General features: G+C 42.0%; 1 protein-coding gene across 1 annotated transcript in view; it reads left to right on the top strand.

Moving 5' to 3' along the window:
• The window catches only part of LOC138681162 (calpain-8-like), a 57,142-nt gene extending 38,554 nt beyond the window's left edge, over window positions 1-18,588 (top strand). The window contains exons 11-20 of the mRNA XM_069768446.1: window positions 7,899-8,110; window positions 8,474-8,510; window positions 9,005-9,070; window positions 9,199-9,256; window positions 9,407-9,471; window positions 14,636-14,704; window positions 15,325-15,403; window positions 15,769-15,885; window positions 16,475-16,533; window positions 17,951-18,588. Coding sequence (XP_069624547.1) covers window positions 7,899-8,110; window positions 8,474-8,510; window positions 9,005-9,070; window positions 9,199-9,256; window positions 9,407-9,471; window positions 14,636-14,704; window positions 15,325-15,403; window positions 15,769-15,885; window positions 16,475-16,533; window positions 17,951-17,974 — 786 coding nt within the window. The 3' untranslated portion in view covers window positions 17,975-18,588. The remainder of the gene's footprint in view (window positions 1-7,898; window positions 8,111-8,473; window positions 8,511-9,004; window positions 9,071-9,198; window positions 9,257-9,406; window positions 9,472-14,635; window positions 14,705-15,324; window positions 15,404-15,768; window positions 15,886-16,474; window positions 16,534-17,950) is intronic.
• The last annotated feature ends 785 nt before the right edge of the window (window positions 18,589-19,373 follow it).

The raw sequence follows: 19,373 nt of genomic DNA, 5'->3' as shown, positions 1-19,373 counted from the left end.
CACAGTTAGCTAAGTAGATTTATTCCTTCTCCTATCAGTCTTTCTGCAGCAGCTCCGGTATGGCTCCTCTCTCCTTGAGACACAGATCGTGTCCAAGTGCATCAGCCAAACAGCATCACTACTTATGTTCCCTGAAATGGTGATTGTCTTAAAGCACGACATACACACATCCATTGAAAATGCTTCTTTAAAGTGTCCTTTTCAGTTGAATAGTAAGCAGAGAACATACCCCCAAAACTTCGTTTTTTTGAAGCAGCAATCCAACAGCTATTAGTGGAAACCCTAAAGGCTATAGAGACCTTTAATATGGAAAAAATATATTTAATATATGTTATTGATTACCATAAAGGGGTTGGTCGTCTCGGACATTTATGCCATATTGGTCATACTAACGAACTACTTGGGACCTCCATCTATCTGAAGAAAGGGCCCCTAATAGTTTAATTTTCTGTTTATAACTAGCTTCCCTCCCTTCCAATATCTCTTTGAATAGAGTAAGGTAGGAGTCATAAGCAGCAGGACAATCAGCAATGTGGAGGACTTGCACAGACTGTACCACAGCAAATTTGTAGAGAGTTTTTTAAAATGAAGATTATTATATTCATTTATTTATATAATTTATACATTTAATTTTAATTAATACTAAATAAATATTCTAAAAATTACATTTTTTTTTTGCAGGTTCCCAAAGAGGTAATGTGATTTCCGTTACTCAGTCTGTATGTTGGGTCATTGGTGGAGGACTTTTGCATTATTGTTTTATTGTATAAAAAAAACTGGTGATTTGGTCCATGAAATAAATCTATATTATAGAAGTTGTAAGAGATGGTGCAAAATCCTGTTTCAGAAATGGTGCCAATGTTCTTCATAGACCGTGGCTAGTGCTACATATGCAGCCATAAGAAGTGCTGCCTCTGTAAAGAGAACATCTCTAATCACTTAGAATTTATTTAAATGCTGATAAGGTTTCTAAAGGGATTTTGTGGGGGCTTATAAAATTGGTACATTACTATCAGATTGATGGGGTCCCCAACAGTCTTGACTGAAAGGGCTGCCTCATCTTCTTGCACAGCTCTGTACATATGGTGGTGGTTGGTACTGCAGCTCCAAATCCACGCTTTTCTTTACACAGTCATAGATATAAATGATAGAATCCAGACCTCCAGCAGCCACAATTAGGGGAGCTCAATGCATATTGACAGCAACAGTCCAAATCCGCAAAGTCCTAATCTCCCCATAGTGGTGGCTGCAGACAGGATCTTATCTTGTATCTCTGTATGCAGGGAGCTCCCCCTAGTGGTGACTGCAGACAGGATCTTCTGTATCTCTGTATACAGGGAGCTCCCCCTAGTGGTGGCTGCAGACAGGATCTTATCATGTATCTCTGTATACGGGGAGCTCCCCCTAGTGGTGGCTGCAGACAGGATCTTATCATGTATCTCTGTATGCAGGGAGCTCCCCCTAGTGGTGACTGCAGACAGGATCTTATCATGTATCTCTGTATACAGGGAGCTCCCCCTAGTGGTGACTGCAGACAGGATCTTATCATGTATCTCTGTACTTTGGTTTGGTCTTTTCGGATGATTGGGAGTCTCATGTGAAGCAGGTCAGAATGGTGTTCCAGGTCCTTCGTGCAAATTCCTTGTTTGTGAAGGGGTCAAAGTGTCTCTTTGGAGTTCAGAAGGTTTCATTTTTGGGTTTCATTTTTTCCCCTTCTACTATCGAGATGGACCCTGTTAAAGTTCAGGCCATTTATGATTGGACTCAGCCGACATCTGTGAAGAGCCTGCAGAAGTTCCTGGGCTTTGCTAATTTTTACCGTCGCTTCATCGCTAATTTTTCTAGTATTGCTAAACCGTTGACTGATTTGACCAAGAAAGGTGCTGATGTGGTCAATTGGTCCTCTGCGGCTGTAGAGGCTTTTCAGGAGTTGAAGCGTTGTTTTTCTTCTGCCCCTGTGTTGTGCCAGCCAGATGTTTCGCTCCCGTTTCAGGTCGAGGTTGATGCTTCTGAGATTGGAGCAGGGGCTGTTTTGTCGCAAAGAAGTTCTGATGGCTCGGTGATGAAACCATGTGCCTTCTTTTCTAGAAAATTCTCGCCTGCTGAGCGCAATTATGATGTTGGCAATCGAGAGTTGTTGGCCATGAAGTGGGCATTCGAGGAGTGGCGACATTGGCTTGAAGGAGCTAAACATCGCGTGGTGGTCTTGACGGATCACAAGAATTTGACTTATCTCGAGTCTGCCAAACGGTTGAATCCTAGACAGGCTCGATGGTCGCTCTTTTTCTCCCATTTTGATTTTGTGGTTTCATACCGGGATCTAAGAATGTGAAGGCTGATGCCCTGTCAAGGAGTTTTGTGCCTGACTCTCCGGGTGTTCCGGAGCCGGCGGGTATTCTTAAAGAGGGGGTAATTTTGTCTGCCATCTCCCCCGATTTGCGGCGCGTGCTGCAGAAGTTTCAGGCTGATAGACCTGACCGTTGTCCAACGGAGAAACTGTTTGTCCCTGATAGATGGACTAGTAGTTATCTCTGAGGTTCATTGTTCGGTGTTGGCTGGTCATCCTGGAATCTGTGGTACCAGAGATTTGGTGGCTAGATCCTTTTGGTGGCCTTCTTTGTCACGGGATGTGCGTTCTTTTGTGCAGTCCTGTGGGACTTGTGCTCGGGCTAAGCCCTGCTGTTCTCGTGCCAGTGGGTTGCTTTTGCCCTTGCCGGTCCCGAAGAGGCCGTGGACGCATATTTCCATGGATTTTATTTCTGATCTCCCTGTTTCTCAAAGGATGTCGGTCATTTGGGTGGTTTGTGATCGCTTCTCTAAGATAGTCCATTTGGTACCCTTGTCTAAATTGCCTTCCTCCTCTGATTTGGTGCCATTGTTTTTCCAGCATGTGGTTCGTTTGCATGGCATTCCGGAGAACATCGTCTCGGACTGAGGTTCCCAGTTTGTTTCGAGGTTTTGGCGGTCCTTTTGTGCTAAGATGGGCATTGATTTGTCTTTTTCTTCGGCTTTCCATCCTCAGACTAATGGCCAAACCGAACGAACTAATCAGACTTTGGAAACATATCTGAGATGCTTTGTTTCTGCTGATCAGGATGATTGGGTGTCCTTCTTGCCTTTGGCTGAGTTCGCCCTTAATAATCGGGCCAGCTCAGCTACTTTGGTTTCTCCTTTTTTCTGTAATTCTGGTTTCCATCCTCGTTTCTCTTCAGGGCATGTTGAGCCTTCGGACTGTACTGGTGTGGATACTGTGGTGGACAGGTTGCAGCAGATTTGGACTCATTTGACATTGTCCCAGGAGAAGGCTCAACGTTTCGCTAACCACCGGCGCTGTGTTGGTCCCCGACTTCGTGTTGGGGATTTGGTTTGGTTGTCATCTCGTCATGTTCCTATGAAGGTTTCCTCTCCTAAGTTTAAGCCTCGTTTCATTGGGCCATATAAGATTTCTGAAGTTCTTAATCCTGTGTCATTTCGTTTGGACCTTCCAGCTTCTTTTGCCATCCATAATGTGTTCCATAGGTCGTTGTTGCGGAGATACGTGGCGCCTATGGTTCCCTCCGTTGATCCTCCTGCCCCGGTGTTGGTCGAGGGGGAGTTGGAGTATGTGGTGGAGAAGATTTTGGGTTCTCGTGTTTCGAGATGGAAACTCCAGTACCTGGTCAAGTGGAAGGGTTATGGTCAGGAAGATAATTCCTGGGTTTTTGCCTCTGATGTTCATGCTGCCGATCTAGTTCGTGCCTTTCATTTGGCTCATCCTGATCGGCCTGGGGGCTCTGGTGAGGGTTCGGTGACCCCTCCTCAAGGGGGGGTACTGTTGTGAATTCTGTTGTCGAGCTCCCTCCTGTGGTCGTGAGTGGTACTTCGGCGAGTTCTGTCCATGGACTCCCTCTGGTGGCTGTGAGTGGAGCTGCTGCTTCTGAGGTTCCTTACACAGGTGACGTGGTTTATCCTTTGGTTGGCTTCTCTATTTAACTCCACTCAGATCGTTACTCCATGCCAGCTGTCAATGTTCCTGCATTGGTTCAGTTCGCTCTTGGATCTTTCTGGTGACTTGTCTACTCCAGCAGAAGCTAAGTTCCTGCTTGTTATTATTTGTTCATTGTTTCCTTGTCCAGTTGGCTATCATGATTTTGTCTTGCTAGCTGGAAGCTCTGGGATGCAGAGTGGCATCTCCGCACCGTTAGTCGGTGCGGAGGTCTTTTTGCACACTCTGCGTGGTCTTTTGTAGTTTATTGTGCTGACCACAAAGATACCTTTCCTATTCTCTGTCTGTTTAGTAAGTCTGGCCTCCCTTTGCTGAAACCTGTTTCATTTCTGCGTTTGTGACTTTCATCTTTACTCACAGTCAATATATGTGGGGGGTTGCCTTTTCCTTTGGGGAATTTCTCTGAGGCAAGGTAGGCTTTATTTTCTATCTCTAGGGCTAGCTAGCTCTTAGGCTGTGAAGAGGCGTCTAGGGAGAGTCAGGAACGCTCCACGGCTATTTCTAGTTGTTGTGATAGGATTAGGGGTTGCGGTCAGCAGAGCTCCCACATCCCAGAGCTTGTCCTGTTGAGTTTAACTATCAGGTCGTGCCGGGTGCTCTTAACCACCAGGTCCATAACAGGGAGCTCCACCTAGTGGTGGTAGGAGACAGGATCTTATCATGTATCTCTGTATACAGGGAGCTCCCCCTAGTGGTGGTAGGAGACAGGATCTTATCATGTATCTCTGTATACAGGGAGCTCCCCCTAGTGGTGGCTGCAGACAGAATCTTATCATGTATCTCTGTATATAGGGAGCTCCCCCTAGTGGTGGCTGCAGATAGGGTCTTATCATGTATCTCTGTATACAGGGAGCTCCCCCTATTGGTGACTGCAGACAGAATCTCATCATGTATCTCTGTACAGGGAGCTCCCCCTAGTGGTGGCTGCAGACAGAATCTCATCATGTATCTCTGTATACAGGCAGCTCCCCCTAGTGGTGGCTGCAGACAGGATCTTATCATGTATCTCTGTATACAGGGAGCTCCCCCTAGTGGTGACTGCAGACAGAATCTTATCATGTACAGTACAGACCAAAAGTTTGGAAACACCTCCTTAAAGATTTTTCTGTATTTTAATGACTATGAAAATTGTAAATTTACACTGAAGGCATCAAAACTATGAATTAACACATGTGGAATTATATACTTAACAAAAAAGTGTGAAACAACTGAAAATATGTCTTATATTCTAGGTTCTTCAAAGTAGCCACCTTTTGCTTTGATGACTGCTTTGCACACTCTTGGCATTCTCTTGATGAGCTTCAAGAGGTAGTCACCGGAAATGGTTTTCACTTCACAGGTGTGCCCTGTCAGGTTTAATAAGTGGGATTTCTTGCCTTATAAATGGGGTTGGGACCATCAGTTGTGTTGAGCAGAAGTCTGGTGGATACACAGCTGATAAGTATATAATTCCAAATGTGTTAATTCATAGTTTTGATGCCTTCAGTGTGAATTTACAATTTTCATAGCCATGAAAATACAGAAAAATCTTTAAATGAGAAGGTGTGTCCAAACTTTTGGTCTGTTCTGTATCTCTATATACTGGGAGCTCCCCCTAGTGGTGGCTGCAGACAGGATCTTATCATGTATATCTGTGTTCAGGGAGTTCCCCCTAGTGGTGGCTGCAGACAGAATCTTATCATGTATCTCTGTATACAGTGAGCTCCCCCTAGTGGTGACTGCAGACAGAATCTTATAATGTATCTCTGTATACAGGGAGCTCCCCCTAGTGGTGGCTGCAGACAGGATCTTATCATGTATCTCTGTATACAGGGAGCTCCTCCTAGTGGTGGCTGCAGACAGAATCTTATCATGTATCTCTGTATGCAGGGAGCTCCCCCTAGTGGTGGCTGCAGACAGGATCTTATCATGTATCTCTGTATACAGGGAGCTCCCCCTAGTGGTGGCTGCAGACAGAATCTTATCATGTATCTCTGTATACAGGGAGCTCCTCCTAGTGGTGGCTGCAGACAGGATCTTATCATGTATCTCTGTATACAGGGAGCTCCCACTAGTGGTGGCTGCAGACAGGATCTTATCATGTATCTCTGTATACAGGGAGCTCCTCCTAGTGGTGGCTGCAGACAGGATTTTATCATGTATCTCTGTATGCAGGGAGCTCCCCCTAGTGGAGACTGCAGACAGGATCTTATCATGTATCTCTGTATACAGAGAGCTTCTCCTAGTGGTGGCTGCAGACAGGATCTTATCATGTATCTCTGTATACAGGGAGCTCCCACTAGTGGTGGCTGCAGACAGGATCTTATCATGTATCTCTGTATACAGGGAGCTCCTCCTAGTGGTGGCTGCAGACAGGATTTTATCATGTATCTCTGTATGCAGGGAGCTCCCCCTAGTGGAGACTGCAGACAGGATCTTATCATGTATCTCTGTATACAGAGAGCTCCTCCTAGTGGTGGCTGCAGACAGGATTTTATCATGTATCTCTGTATGCAGGGAGCTCCCCCTAGTGGAGACTGCAGACAGGATCTTATCATGTATCTCTGTATACAGAGAGCTCCCCCTAGTGATGGCTGCAGACAGGATCTTATCATGTATCTCTGTATACAGGGAGCTCCCTCTAGTGGTGGCTGCAGACAGGATCTTATCATGTATCTCTGTATGCAGGGAGCTCCCCCTAGTGGAGACTGCAGACAGGATCTTATCATGTATCTCTGTATACAGAGAGCTTCTCCTAGTGGTGGCTGCAGACAGGATCTTATCATGTATCTCTGTATACAGGGAGCTCCCACTAGTGGTGGCTGCAGACAGGATCTTATCATGTATCTCTGTATACAGGGAGCTCCTCCTAGTGGTGGCTGCAGACAGGATTTTATCATGTATCTCTGTATGCAGGGAGCTCCCCCTAGTGGAGACTGCAGACAGGATCTTATCATGTATCTCTGTATACAGAGAGCTCCTCCTAGTGGTGGCTGCAGACAGGATTTTATCATGTATCTCTGTATGCAGGGAGCTCCCCCTAGTGGAGACTGCAGACAGGATCTTATCATGTATCTCTGTATACAGAGAGCTCCCCCTAGTGATGGCTGCAGACAGGATCTTATCATGTATCTCTGTATACAGGGAGCTCCCTCTAGTGGTGGCTGCAGACAGGATCTTATCATGTATCTCTGTATACAGGGAGCTCCCCCTAGTGGTGGCTGCAGACAGGATCTTATCATGTATCTCCGAATACAGGGAGCTCCCCCTAGTGGTGGCTGCAGACAGGATCTTATCATGTATCTCTGTATACAGGGAGCTCCCCCTAGTGGTGGCTGCAGACAGGATCTTATCATGTATCTCTGTATACAGAGAGCTCCTCCTAGTGGTGGCTGCAGACAGGATCTTATCATGTATCTCTGTATGCAGGGAGCTCCCCCTAGTGGTGGCTGCAGACAGGATCTTATCATGTATCTCTGTATACAGGGAGCTCCTCCTAGTGGTGGCTGCAGACAGGATCTTATCATGTATCTCTGTATACAGGGAGCTCCCCCTAGTGGAGACTGCAGACAGGATCTTATCATGTATCTTTGTATACAGAGAGCTCCTCCTAGTGGTGGCTACAGACAGGATCTTATCATGTATCTCTGTATACAGGGAGCTCCCCCTAGTGGTGGCTGCAGACAGGATCTTATCATGTATCTCTGTATACAGAGAGCTCCTCCTAGTGGTGGCTACAGACAGGATCTTATCATGTATCTCTGTATACAGGGAGCTCCCCCTAGTGGTGGCTGCAGACAGGATCTTATCATGTATCTCTGTATGCAGGGAGCTCCCCCTAGTGGTGGCTGCAGACACAGTATATTACTATAGTAGGGGACTTGGAGCTCTATAAAGAGATAGGTGGTCACATCTTTTGTCTTTTGTCATATAGTTACAAAACCAAACTGATGTCCATGTCAACAGAGAATTTTTCCAGAAAACCCCATCAGCCGGCCGCTCCGACACTTTCATCAACATGCGGGAAGTTTCTAAACGTATGAAGTTACCGGTTGGAGATTATCTGGTTGTACCATCCACCTTCGAGCCATTTAAACCTGGGGATTTCTGCCTGAGAATCTTTTCGGAGAAAGCCGCCAAATCTTTGTACGTATGGTGACTGCACGTGTCCTGTGTAGTTCCTTCAACTTTATGGAGAAAATTAGGAATCACATTTAGGAGTCCAATTGCGTTAAAAAGGAACAGGGTGACACCTGTCCATAGGATCTAGAGAAGAAAAAGAGAAAATACAAAATCGTCTGGGTAAGGCCTGCTGCAGACGATCATATGAAAACTATCCTGTGCTGTCAGAGGTGTTTGCCTCATTGTAATCCTGCCTCTGATGATAGTGAGCATGCTGAAACCTCTTCCTGAAAGCACAGGAAGTTTGAGCCTAATATAACCCTATTGCTCCACGCACACTTTATTTTGCACCCTTCGTAATTTTATTTTCTATTTTGCTTCTACCAGGGAAATTGGTGATGTGGCAAAAGCTGATCCCTATGAGGTGAGATACGGCTCAGCTTTATACTTTTTTTTTTAAAGGGAGCTTGTTTGCCCAAGCAAGCAGGATAAACTATTTAAAAGTCTTGAAAGGGATAAAGATCCTATAAAAATCCCATTTTTAGTGTCCTGGCTCTGTTCTATATAAGCTGAAGATCAATAGAATATGCTAATTATGCTGCTTGGTGCATCCTGGTGTGGTCAAGAGGCTTAGCGCATGATCCCACCCACTGATTTTGCATGTCCCGCCCCCTCACTGATGATTGATGGCACTGGCCTGGAGTGAGCACTGTCTGCAGAAAAAAACTGATGCAAGTCAGTGCTGTCAATCCACAGGACATGCAAAACCCGTGGGTGGAACAAGTCAACCAATAACCAATGTGTCCATTTTTCAAAGGGTATCCATGTGCTGCCTTAAAGGCCCTCGTGTATATGATACTTTGCCAAAATCGCAGTTTAAAGAAGTTAAGTTAAAGTTTTTATCTTCTCTGTTCTCAGCCTAAAGTATCAGATAAGGACATCAACAATGACTTCAAGAACATCTTCCAGAAACTGGCGGGAGATGTAAGAAAATTCCTCTAAATCCCTTAATAATAGTGCGCCAATATAAACAGATGATATTAGGCTCACCGTCCCTTTAAGAGTTTACATTTTCTTATGCACAATTTACTAATTCCTGTTTTCTGTTGCAGAAAGGTGAAGTCACAGGGAAGGATATTCAGGCTATCCTGAACAGACTTCTGTCCAAGAGTAAGTGCAGCTCCCGTCACTGAAAATAAGAGGTCGGAAGGAGAGGGGTTAATAGACATTTTTCTTTAAGGTGGGGGTGGGGGGGATCTCAGTCACTTTTGGAAGTGTTACCAAGTGTTCTTTAATACACTAAAATATTTTGTTTTAAAGGAACAGACTTGAAATCCACTGGGTTTACCCTGGGAACATGCAGGGAGATGGTCTCCCTCATGGATGTATCCTTTACGGGACAGCGGAAGCAAAGATTGTATACTGAAGATAAACTAGAACTTATGAGTGCACCGTCAGCTCTGGATTTGTGCCTGGTCTTTACGGGAGAAAAAATATTCCAATGCTGACCCTCTTCTACTGCTGACTCATGAGTTTCCATGGTTACAGACTACGAACCTGTGTAGTCTGATCCCACAGTCACGTTTTGTTCCACACTCTCTGCCCATTTGTTTTTTTCAAACCTGTAAACATGAGAAAAATGGGAGCAGAAGAGAGTAAAGACCCCTGTACAGATTAGACAGCTGGCTTCTCAACAGATTCTTCGGCACGCACATATGTCTCCCGATGCTCTCATACACAGGAGCGATCGGACCGATTTACAGTGGCTTAATTCCAGGAAAAACCAAAAGGGTCTTTCACATCAAGTGTTAGTCGGGCACCCTGGCGAACTCAGTCGAGGGGTTCAAGAGAGGCCTGGATGTCTTCCTGGAGCAGAACAATATTGTATCATACAATTATTAGGTTCTGTAGAAGGACGTAGATCTGGGTATTTATTATGATGGAATATAGGCTGAACTGGATGGACAAATGTCTTTTTTCGGCCTTACTAACTATGTTACTATGTTACTATGTTACCCTAGTGCCAGAAATGCATAAGAGTTTTTTTTGTGCTAAACATGTGGAGTTTTTAATCCTTTGAAAATAAACTTTGAAGAATTTTAAACAGAGGTGCCTTCCTCTTTCTTACTTTTCGTGAGCAACTTTCTTGCGTCTCTCAATATTATATTCTATTGTGGAAATCCCCTTTAAAAAATTTTTCTATACACTGGATCAATAAAACTATTGATTACATACAGTCGGTGAAATAAGTAGTAAAAACTTCACCAATTTTGTAAGTAAATATATTTCTAATGGTGCTTTCGACATGAAGTTCTCACCAGATGTTGGTAACAGCCCATCCAATCCACACATTGGTTACAGAAGAATTTCTAAAGTTCTGAAGGGTTCCAGTGAGCACTGTTGGGGCCAAAATGGAAAGAACATAATTTCACCATAAAACGGCCATGAACAGGTGCTCACAACAAGATTTCAGACCGAGGAGAGAAAATAACTATGAGAAGAGTTGTCCAAGAGCCAAGGACCACCTGCGGAGAGCTTCAGAAAGAACTGGAATCAGCAGGTACAGTTGTTTATAAAAAAACAAAACAATAAGCAATGCACTCAACCTCCATGTCCTGCATGCTCACCACAGAAGACTCCATGGAATAGCAAACAGCATGTTCAAGCGAGTTTAAAGTTTTCTTAAGAACATTTAGACAAGCCTGTGACATACTGGAAGAATGTAGCCTGGTCAGTTGAGACCAAAATTGAACTCTTTGGAGGCCATAATACACAACATGCTTGGACGCCAAAAGGCAATGCATATTACCCCATAAACACAACACTAACATTGTAGTTAGCACGTGGGAACATCATGGTTTGGGGCTGTTTTTCAGCATACAGTGCTGGCAAATGTCATATGATTAAAGGAAGGATGAATGGACAAATATACTCAGATATTATTGATAAATATTTGTTGCCACCTACCAGGATAATGAAGATGATAAAAGGGTGGACATTTCAGCAAGGCAACGATCCCAAACACAAAGCCAAGGAAACTCTCAATTGGTTTCAGAGAAAGAAAGCTGCTAGACCCTGCTGATCACCAGACCTGAATCCAATAGAAAATGTATGGAGGGAACTAAAGGTCAGAGTTCATAGACGGAGCACACGGGACCTTCAGGATATGAAGAATGTTTGTGTGGAGGAATGGGCCAAAATCATACTGGAGCAATACCTGCAACTAGTTTCTCCTTACAGGAGGCATCTTGAACTGTCATCACTAACAAAGGATTTTGTACGAAGTATTAATTAAATTTCAGTAAGAGTGTTTCTGATGACACAGCATTTTATCTTAATAATCCAGATGTCTATTTCCAGCAGGCCAGGAGGAATAGACTGTTATATACACTACCGTTCAAAAGTTTAGGGTCACCCAGACAATTTTGTGTTTTCCATGAAAACTCGTACTTTTATTAATTAAATGAGTTGTCAAATGAATTGAAAATCTAGTCCAGACATTGACAAGGTTCGAAAAAAAGATTTTTGAAATAATAATTTTCTCCTTCAAATTTTGCTTTTGTCAAAGAATGCTCCCTTTGCAGCAATCACAGCATTGCAGACCTTTGGCATTCTAGCAATTAATTTGCTGAGGTAATCTAGAGAAATTTCCCCCCATGCTTCCAGAAGCCCCTCCCGCAATTTGGTTTGGTTTGATGGGCACTTTTTGCGCACCATATGGTCAAGCAGCTCCCACAACAGCTCAATGGGGCTGAGATCTGGTGATTGCGCTGGCCGCTCCATTACAGATAGACACCAGCTGCTGCTTCTTCCCTAAATAGTTGTTGTATAATTTGGAGGTGGCTTTGGGTCACTGTCCTGTTGTAGGATGAAATTGGCTCCAATCAAGCGCTGTTCACAGGGTATGGCATGGCGTTGCAAAATGGAGTGATAGCCTTCCTTATTCAAAATCCCTTTTACCTTGTACAAATCTCACACTTTACCAGCACCAAAGCCACCCCAGACCATCACATTACCTCCACCATGCTCGGACTGGCCCATAGGGGAACAGGGGAATCCTGTGCAGAGACGGGCCCCCCACCCCACTATATGGGTAGTACTTGGCATAATTCACATGATTTACTCTGTACAGAAATAAGCAGCATCTCATAATTCATTAACCAAACTACCTAGTTTATTAGTATATAGAGATATAGGTAAATTTGTGAATGAGGGTAGTGTAGTAGTGTAATATTTATATGCAGGTGAAAAGTGGGCCTCAAACCCATTGTTACTGGTGGGCCCATGGCACTCCCGTCCGGCACTGACCTCCACCATGCTTGACAGATAGCGTCAGACACTCTTCCAGCATCTCTTCAGTTGTTCTGCGTCTCACAAATGTTCTTCTGTGTGATTCAAACACCTCAAAGTTGGATTCATTCGTCCATTACACTTTTTTCCAATCTTCCTCTGTCCAATGTTCTTTTGCCCAAATTAATCTTTTCCTTTTATTAGCCAGTCTCAGATATGGCTTTTTCATTGTCACCCTGCCCTGAAGGCCAGCATCTCGGAGTCGCCTCTTCACTGTAGACGTTGACACTGGTGTTTTGCGTGTACTATTTAATGAAGCTGCCAGTTGAGGACCTGTGAGGCGTTGATTTCTCAAACTACAAACTCTAGTGTACTTGTCTTGTTGCTCAGTTGTGCAGCGCGGCCTCCCACTTCTATCTCTACTCTGGTTAGAGCCTGTTTGTGCTCTCCTCTGAAGGGAGTAGTACACACCATTGTAGGAAGTCTTCAATTTCTTGGCAATTTCTCGCATGGAAAAGCCTTCATTTCTAAGAACAAGAATAGACTGTCGAGTTTCACATTAAATTTCTTTTTTTTTTGGTCATTTTGAGAGTTTAATGGAACCAACAAATGTAATGCTCCAGATTCTCAACTAGCTCAAAGGAAGGTCAGGTTTATAACTTCTCTAATCAGCCAAAGTGTTTTCAGCTGTGCTAACATATGTGCACAAGGGTTTTCAAGGGTATTCTAACCATCCATTAGCCTTGTTACACAGTTAGCAAACACAAAGTACCATAAGAACACTGGAGTGATGGTTGTTGGAAATGGGCCTCTATACACCTATGAAGATATTGCATTACAAACCAGACGTTTGCAGCTAGAATAGTGATTTACCACAATAACAATGTATAGAGTGTATTTCTGAATAATTTAATATTAGCTTCATTGGAAAAAACTGTGCTTTTCTTTCAAAAATAAGGAAATTTCTAAGCGACCCTAAACTTTTGAACGATAGTGTATATGTTGACTTTTGAATTTATGCGTTTTTTTCTTCAGTTGGTCAAGAGTCTGAAATGTTGACTCTATTTTCATTCAGGATCATTGAATATTGATGTTTGCTGATAAGATGATTACACATTGTCCAGGTCAGCTAGTTTATTGACTTGCAAAACAGAGGAGGAAAAACTATGCAAATAGATTACATAATCAAACCATGCGAGTTGGTCTAATCACCATTCTTCATCTTTACCTGTGAATGCTGGATGAAGGACAGTTGATAACTATAACAAGTCTAGATATACCTCTAGATACAGAGATACATCCAAAGAACCAGAGATTCACTACAGGATAGCAGCCAAGACATTATGGCTCCATAATGAGGGACACAGATTTGTCATTCTACAGGATGCCAGTTTAGGGGACGAGGGCCCTGGCTGGAAGAATACAGATCAGCACCATTGAGCATTGTGAATACATGGACACATTTGGGGTAGTCATGATTTGGACCCACCGGTTGCCTGAGTGCCATGGATACATTTGTGGGGTATGAGAATGGGACCCGCTGGTTGCCTGGCTCCAGAGAGATGTTCGGAGAAGCTGGGTTGTGACCCTCTGGTTAACTGGCCTTGCACCTCAATGGCCTGTCATCTTCCTAAGCTTGTCATTATCTCCTCTCTGTGTGCATGCCAGAAGTGGGGTAGTCGGCACTGGAAGCTCTGAAGTCATAGCTGATCTTATCCCGAAGAGTCAGCAGAAGGTTGAGACTCTAATGTGCACCATCTTGGATATTTTCCTGGGACTGTTCTATGTGTTATTTGCCAATTTTGTGGTTAAATAAAGCATTGTCACACTGTTTTACCCTCACCGTGTGTTGTCTGAGTAGCGTTAGGCCCATGGTAAAAGGAGAGCGGGCGTTCAGTGGGATGATCACTGGTCCATGCGGTTTCGGCTAGCGGACTAGAGCACCCGCTGACCTCTCGTATCTCCACAGTGTTCAATACTTTTCTTCTGTGTCATCTCTCATTACATATATTTTAATTCGTGGAATCTGTGGTTTGATTTCTTTGTCTGTGTCGATTACATGGGTTGTTACCGACATCTGAGAATTTTACGTCAGTAGCACCTTTAGAAATATATTTACTTAGAAAATTGGTGACGTGTTCGATATTTATTTCACCCTCTGTACTTATTCCTTTCCTTTCAATAAGGCAGTATTATTTATTGTCAATATAAAAATAAAGATGCATTTATAAATTGTATTCTTAACTAAAACCTGACCAGATGGACGGAACCGGAACTCTGAATCTTGTAGAATTCAAAACTCTGTGGATGAAGATACAGAAATACATGGTACGACCAATTCCTCAACGCAAAGTCCCTCTTCCATGAATAATATTCAATTAATGTAGCCAATAGTTTGAAAGAGAAGCTGGAAGGCTGTAATAAGTATCACATAAAGGGGCTGTCCATAGTTCTGGAAATTAACCTCCCACATATTCAAAACAAAATTACAGTACTTAAGTAATAATTAAAAGTTTGCCTTAACTTTCATTGCCCCAATCCAGCAGCTACATGCAAACTACATAGCTATGTGGATGAGTCGACCAGTACTAGAGCCATTGGGCAAACCTAGCATATCCATGTTTTACAGTCGGGCATTTTTTTAATAACTCTATGTTTATCCTTGAAGAGTTTTCAAATGTTATTGCCATGGGTTTCTGAAGCCAGATCCACCCTAATAAACTGATCCAGGGGTTAACTAAATAATTAATTAATGAATCAATCTATTGAAGGGGTTGTCATAATGTCATGACATTAAGTCACTAAAAAATGACTCACGTTGTCACATGCACTAGCTGGAACTCCTAAATATCCCGCAAATTAGACTTTAAATGAGTGGGGCTTATCAAAATATGTCTGTTAGGTTTTAAGGAAGTTGAAGCTCTAATTTAATTTTCTGTATCCAATAGGAAATTTTTGTAAAAGCTGATGATGATAAATCAGGAACAATGGACGCCCACGAAATGAGGGCCGCTTTACAGGATGCAGGTGATTTTTTTTTTTCTCTACTAAATATATATACATATTTTAATCTCACATTCAAAGACCAGTAGATGACCATTTACATAATTCTTGATGACTGGTTAAATGTCACACAGTGTGGAGCAACTGACAACAGTAGATATGATGGTCCCAGTCCTTTGAATGGCCACATGAAGTGCTACATTCCTTCTGAAGTGGCCGCTATATGCACCCATCACCATTTTTTAGATAGAGACCTATAGTATAAGTTCAGGTGTTGAGACTTCAGACATTGAAGTTAATCAATGTTTATAGGTAAAAGATTAAATAAATGTAATTTTGGTTTTCCTATAACTAGATAGGAGTATTTGACTCTCTATTTACCTTCCCAGGTTTTAGCCTGAACAATACTATCCAGCATAGCATTGCCCATCGCTACGCCTCCAGTGACCTGACTATCAACTTTGACTCTTTCATATCATGCATGATACGTCTGGAAACCTTATTCAGTAAGTGTAATTCTACAGCTCATACTCAATAGTCTCATTATTGGTTATAAATCTTGGGAGCCGATTTTATTTAGACGGCGCCATCCGGTAAGCTACACGTTAAGTCATGTATGGCTTTAAAATGTTTGTCTGCCCCTTGCAAAATATGGCCGTATGTTGCAGTGCATTACTCATATCAGGACCTGCTCATGTGTTTAGGAACCTCGTCAGTCAATAAAAAACAATCTAGTGTAAAACCGTATGTTCTCTTTGTGTCTGTGAGATTGTAGGTTGTGATAGGGAAAAAATCAGAATTGATTTGATTTGCAGCTACCAAAGACTAAATGGATGAGCATGGAAAGAGAGAACATGCATTTAAAAAAAAAAAAAATTCTGTAAAACAAAAAAAAGTGTACGCAATATGATTGAAAAAAAAGGAAACCATGTCCTGCATAATAAGATCGTAAATCTGTATCAACCGTCACAATTAAAAGTGTGCTGAGTCAAAAATGAAAAACGTTGCTGTGTTTTTAATGGGTTAAACTGGTGGATGATGTGAATAATTTAAAAATACACCCTTTTAATTTGTACATTATATTACTCTTTGCAGAAATGTTTACTTTGTTGGATAAGGAAAGTCGTGGAAGAATTGAACTTTCCCTACCGGAGGTACATCGATGATTTCTTTTCCTATTAAGAACATTATTGCCCTGAACCACAGCTCACGAGATTGCATATACACTGCTGAGACATTCATAGTCTATGGGACTGAAGGAGACTGCCAAGCAGAACACTAATCTGTTTTTTTTTTTTGCCAGCTCCATGGCCTGAGGGAGACATCTAAGAAGAGCACTTATCTGTCTCTGCCAACTCCATGGACCTGAAATCGACTTCTAAGATGAACACTTGACTGTTTTTGCCAGATCAGATGGGACTGAGGGAAACTGACAACTGAGCGCTTCCCTACACCCAAAGAATGAACATGGAGTACAAGTCCAAGGTAATTAAAAATACATAAGTTTATTACATATTTCGTTACACACAAAAAATATATGAGACAGTATCAAAGTTATTACATGTTCAACAAGGAAAATCAAGATATACCAAAACAGTGTGGCATCCCAAAAATATCACAATCGTATAAAATAAAGTGCTTAGTAGTCAATGGGAGAAAGCACCAGGATAGGGTGGTAAGTGCGGCTAATAAGAAAGTCCTATAAGCCTGCATTCAGATAGCCCATCAATATTAAGGCCTCCCAAACCCTGGGTTCCTTACCCATTTTTGTGGTATAGCAGGATCCACACCGTGCAGCCCCAACGCACGTTTCTGGTTGGCTTCACCAGGGGCGGTGCACTTACCACCCTATCCTGGTATTTTCTCCCATTGACTACTAAGCACTTTATTTTATACGATTGTGGTAGTTTTGGGATGCCACACTGTTTTGGTCTATCTTGATTTTCCTTGCTGAACACATGTAATAACTTTGATACTACATTTCATATATGTTTTTGCGTGTAACAAAATATGTAATAAACTTGTATCTTTTTAATTACTTTGGACTTGTACTCCATGTTCATTCTTTGGGTGTAAGGATTCAATATTTGGGGTGTCATCTTTCCCTTGGGTTGGTCTCTTAGCTGTTAGTTCGCCCACTTGGTGTTGAGCATGTGTAAGTGTTTATTATTTATGTTTTCCCTTTTGGACCTAACTATGATATTATGGGAAACCTCTGTAAAAAGTTATTCATAACAAGACAAATGATAACTTTAGAATTGCTAGAGATTCGACCTCAGGGACACGAACAAACACTGATATACCTATGGGAATGCTGGACATAGGCAATTGCAGTCTCATACGTAATGAATGGAACTCCATTCTAATGGCACATTTTGCAACCCTATTTTCATTTCGATGGTGTTTCCAACAGTTAGGCCACCATTGATCAGTAAGCTATTACCTATCCTGTGGATAATTGATCACTTTTTGGGTTGAGCATAGCCTTTTCAGAATTTTTGTGTTCTTATATAAATTTTTTCTTTTTGTTGATTTTGGATTTATTATTATTTTTATTTTTTTATTTTACAGTGGCTGTCCGCTACGCTAGTCTAGAAGATGAAGGCACTGATGGCAATGATTCACCCTCATTATTTTTAATATTTTATAAATAAAAATGTATTTTATAGGGCTGTTCTGGATAATTTAATCTGTTGCAATGATGGTATTGCTGTGCTAACTACTAATTGGGTGACAAACTCTGAGGACCCGTTCAGATGATTCAATAATATCTGCATAGTCTGATAATGAGTATTTAGGGTGCACTAAACAAAAATGTATAGTATTTAAAAAAAAGAAAGTAAATTATAAAATGTTGGTTGTTTACAATTACAATTTACAATTAGGGGGAGCTCAGGAGCATATTGAAGACATATCTGTATAAATCTGTCTTTGAAGTCAAGAATTGTGATTCAGATATAAAAAAAAATAAAACTTTTAACCTGTATAAAGATATTGATGAAATAAGGTGTTTACAGTGGGAGGCCAGCTCGGGTTGTAACACAAAGAATGAAAATTACTATGCTGCCATATTTTTTACCAGGTTGTGTATATATAAATTGTAAGCTCTGTGGAGTTAGAAACGCCTTTAAGAATTCTGTAACCAAAAAATATGAGTAATCACAATCCCACATTCACCAATAAAAAAAATTGCCTCGATATCAAGCCAACTCGACATGTGCAAATTATACGTATCTCTTAAGTAATAATTAAACATTTAATACCTGGCTGCCATTGTGTAGCCAGGCTCCGATTCATGCTGCCCCTGGCAGATGCCCTTTAACTTTTTTTCATTTTTTTAAATGTAACTGTTTGTTCAGAACGATTTTAATTTTTCAAGGATATCACCTGCTTCCTGGGCACTTTTATTTACTGTAAATGTGTTTATTTTATTTTTTTTTAAATCATTTTTTACAATTGGTTTTCATTAAAAAGTTTGCACAGTTTGCCTTCTATAGTCTCTGTGTTCCACTCTCTGTGGCTGCAGAATCATTCCTTAGTGAGCTCATTCTGACGAGCATTTTTATAGCTCTTATCTTCCTACTTCTGAGATCCTTTCAGCTGATAATTCCCAACGCGAAAGTTGAGTTGAACTTTATGGCAATAAGTCAGGACCACGAAAGTTGAGTTGAACTTTATGGCAATAAGTCAGGACCACGAAAGTTGAGTTGAACTTTATGGCAATAAGTCAGGACCACGAAAGTTGAGTTGAACTTTATGGCAATAAGTCAGGACCACGAAAGTTGAGTTGAACTTCATGGCAATAAGTCAGGACCACGAAAGTTGAGTTGAACTTTATGGCAATAAGTCATGACAGAGGAGCTAAGAAGAAGAGAGATAAAGGTTATAAACTATCCCATCAGAACAAGATCACTCACGGATTCTCCGTTAATTCATTCTGCAGCCAGCAATAGATAATGCAACGCTGAAGCTATAGAAGACAACATTTTTACTA

Source organism: Ranitomeya imitator, chromosome 5 (genome assembly GCF_032444005.1).
Source record: "Ranitomeya imitator isolate aRanImi1 chromosome 5, aRanImi1.pri, whole genome shotgun sequence".
Lineage (NCBI taxonomy): Eukaryota > Metazoa > Chordata > Amphibia > Anura > Dendrobatidae > Ranitomeya > Ranitomeya imitator.
Note: the sequence above shows the minus strand (reverse complement) of the source record. Positions and strands in the feature narration are given on the sequence as shown.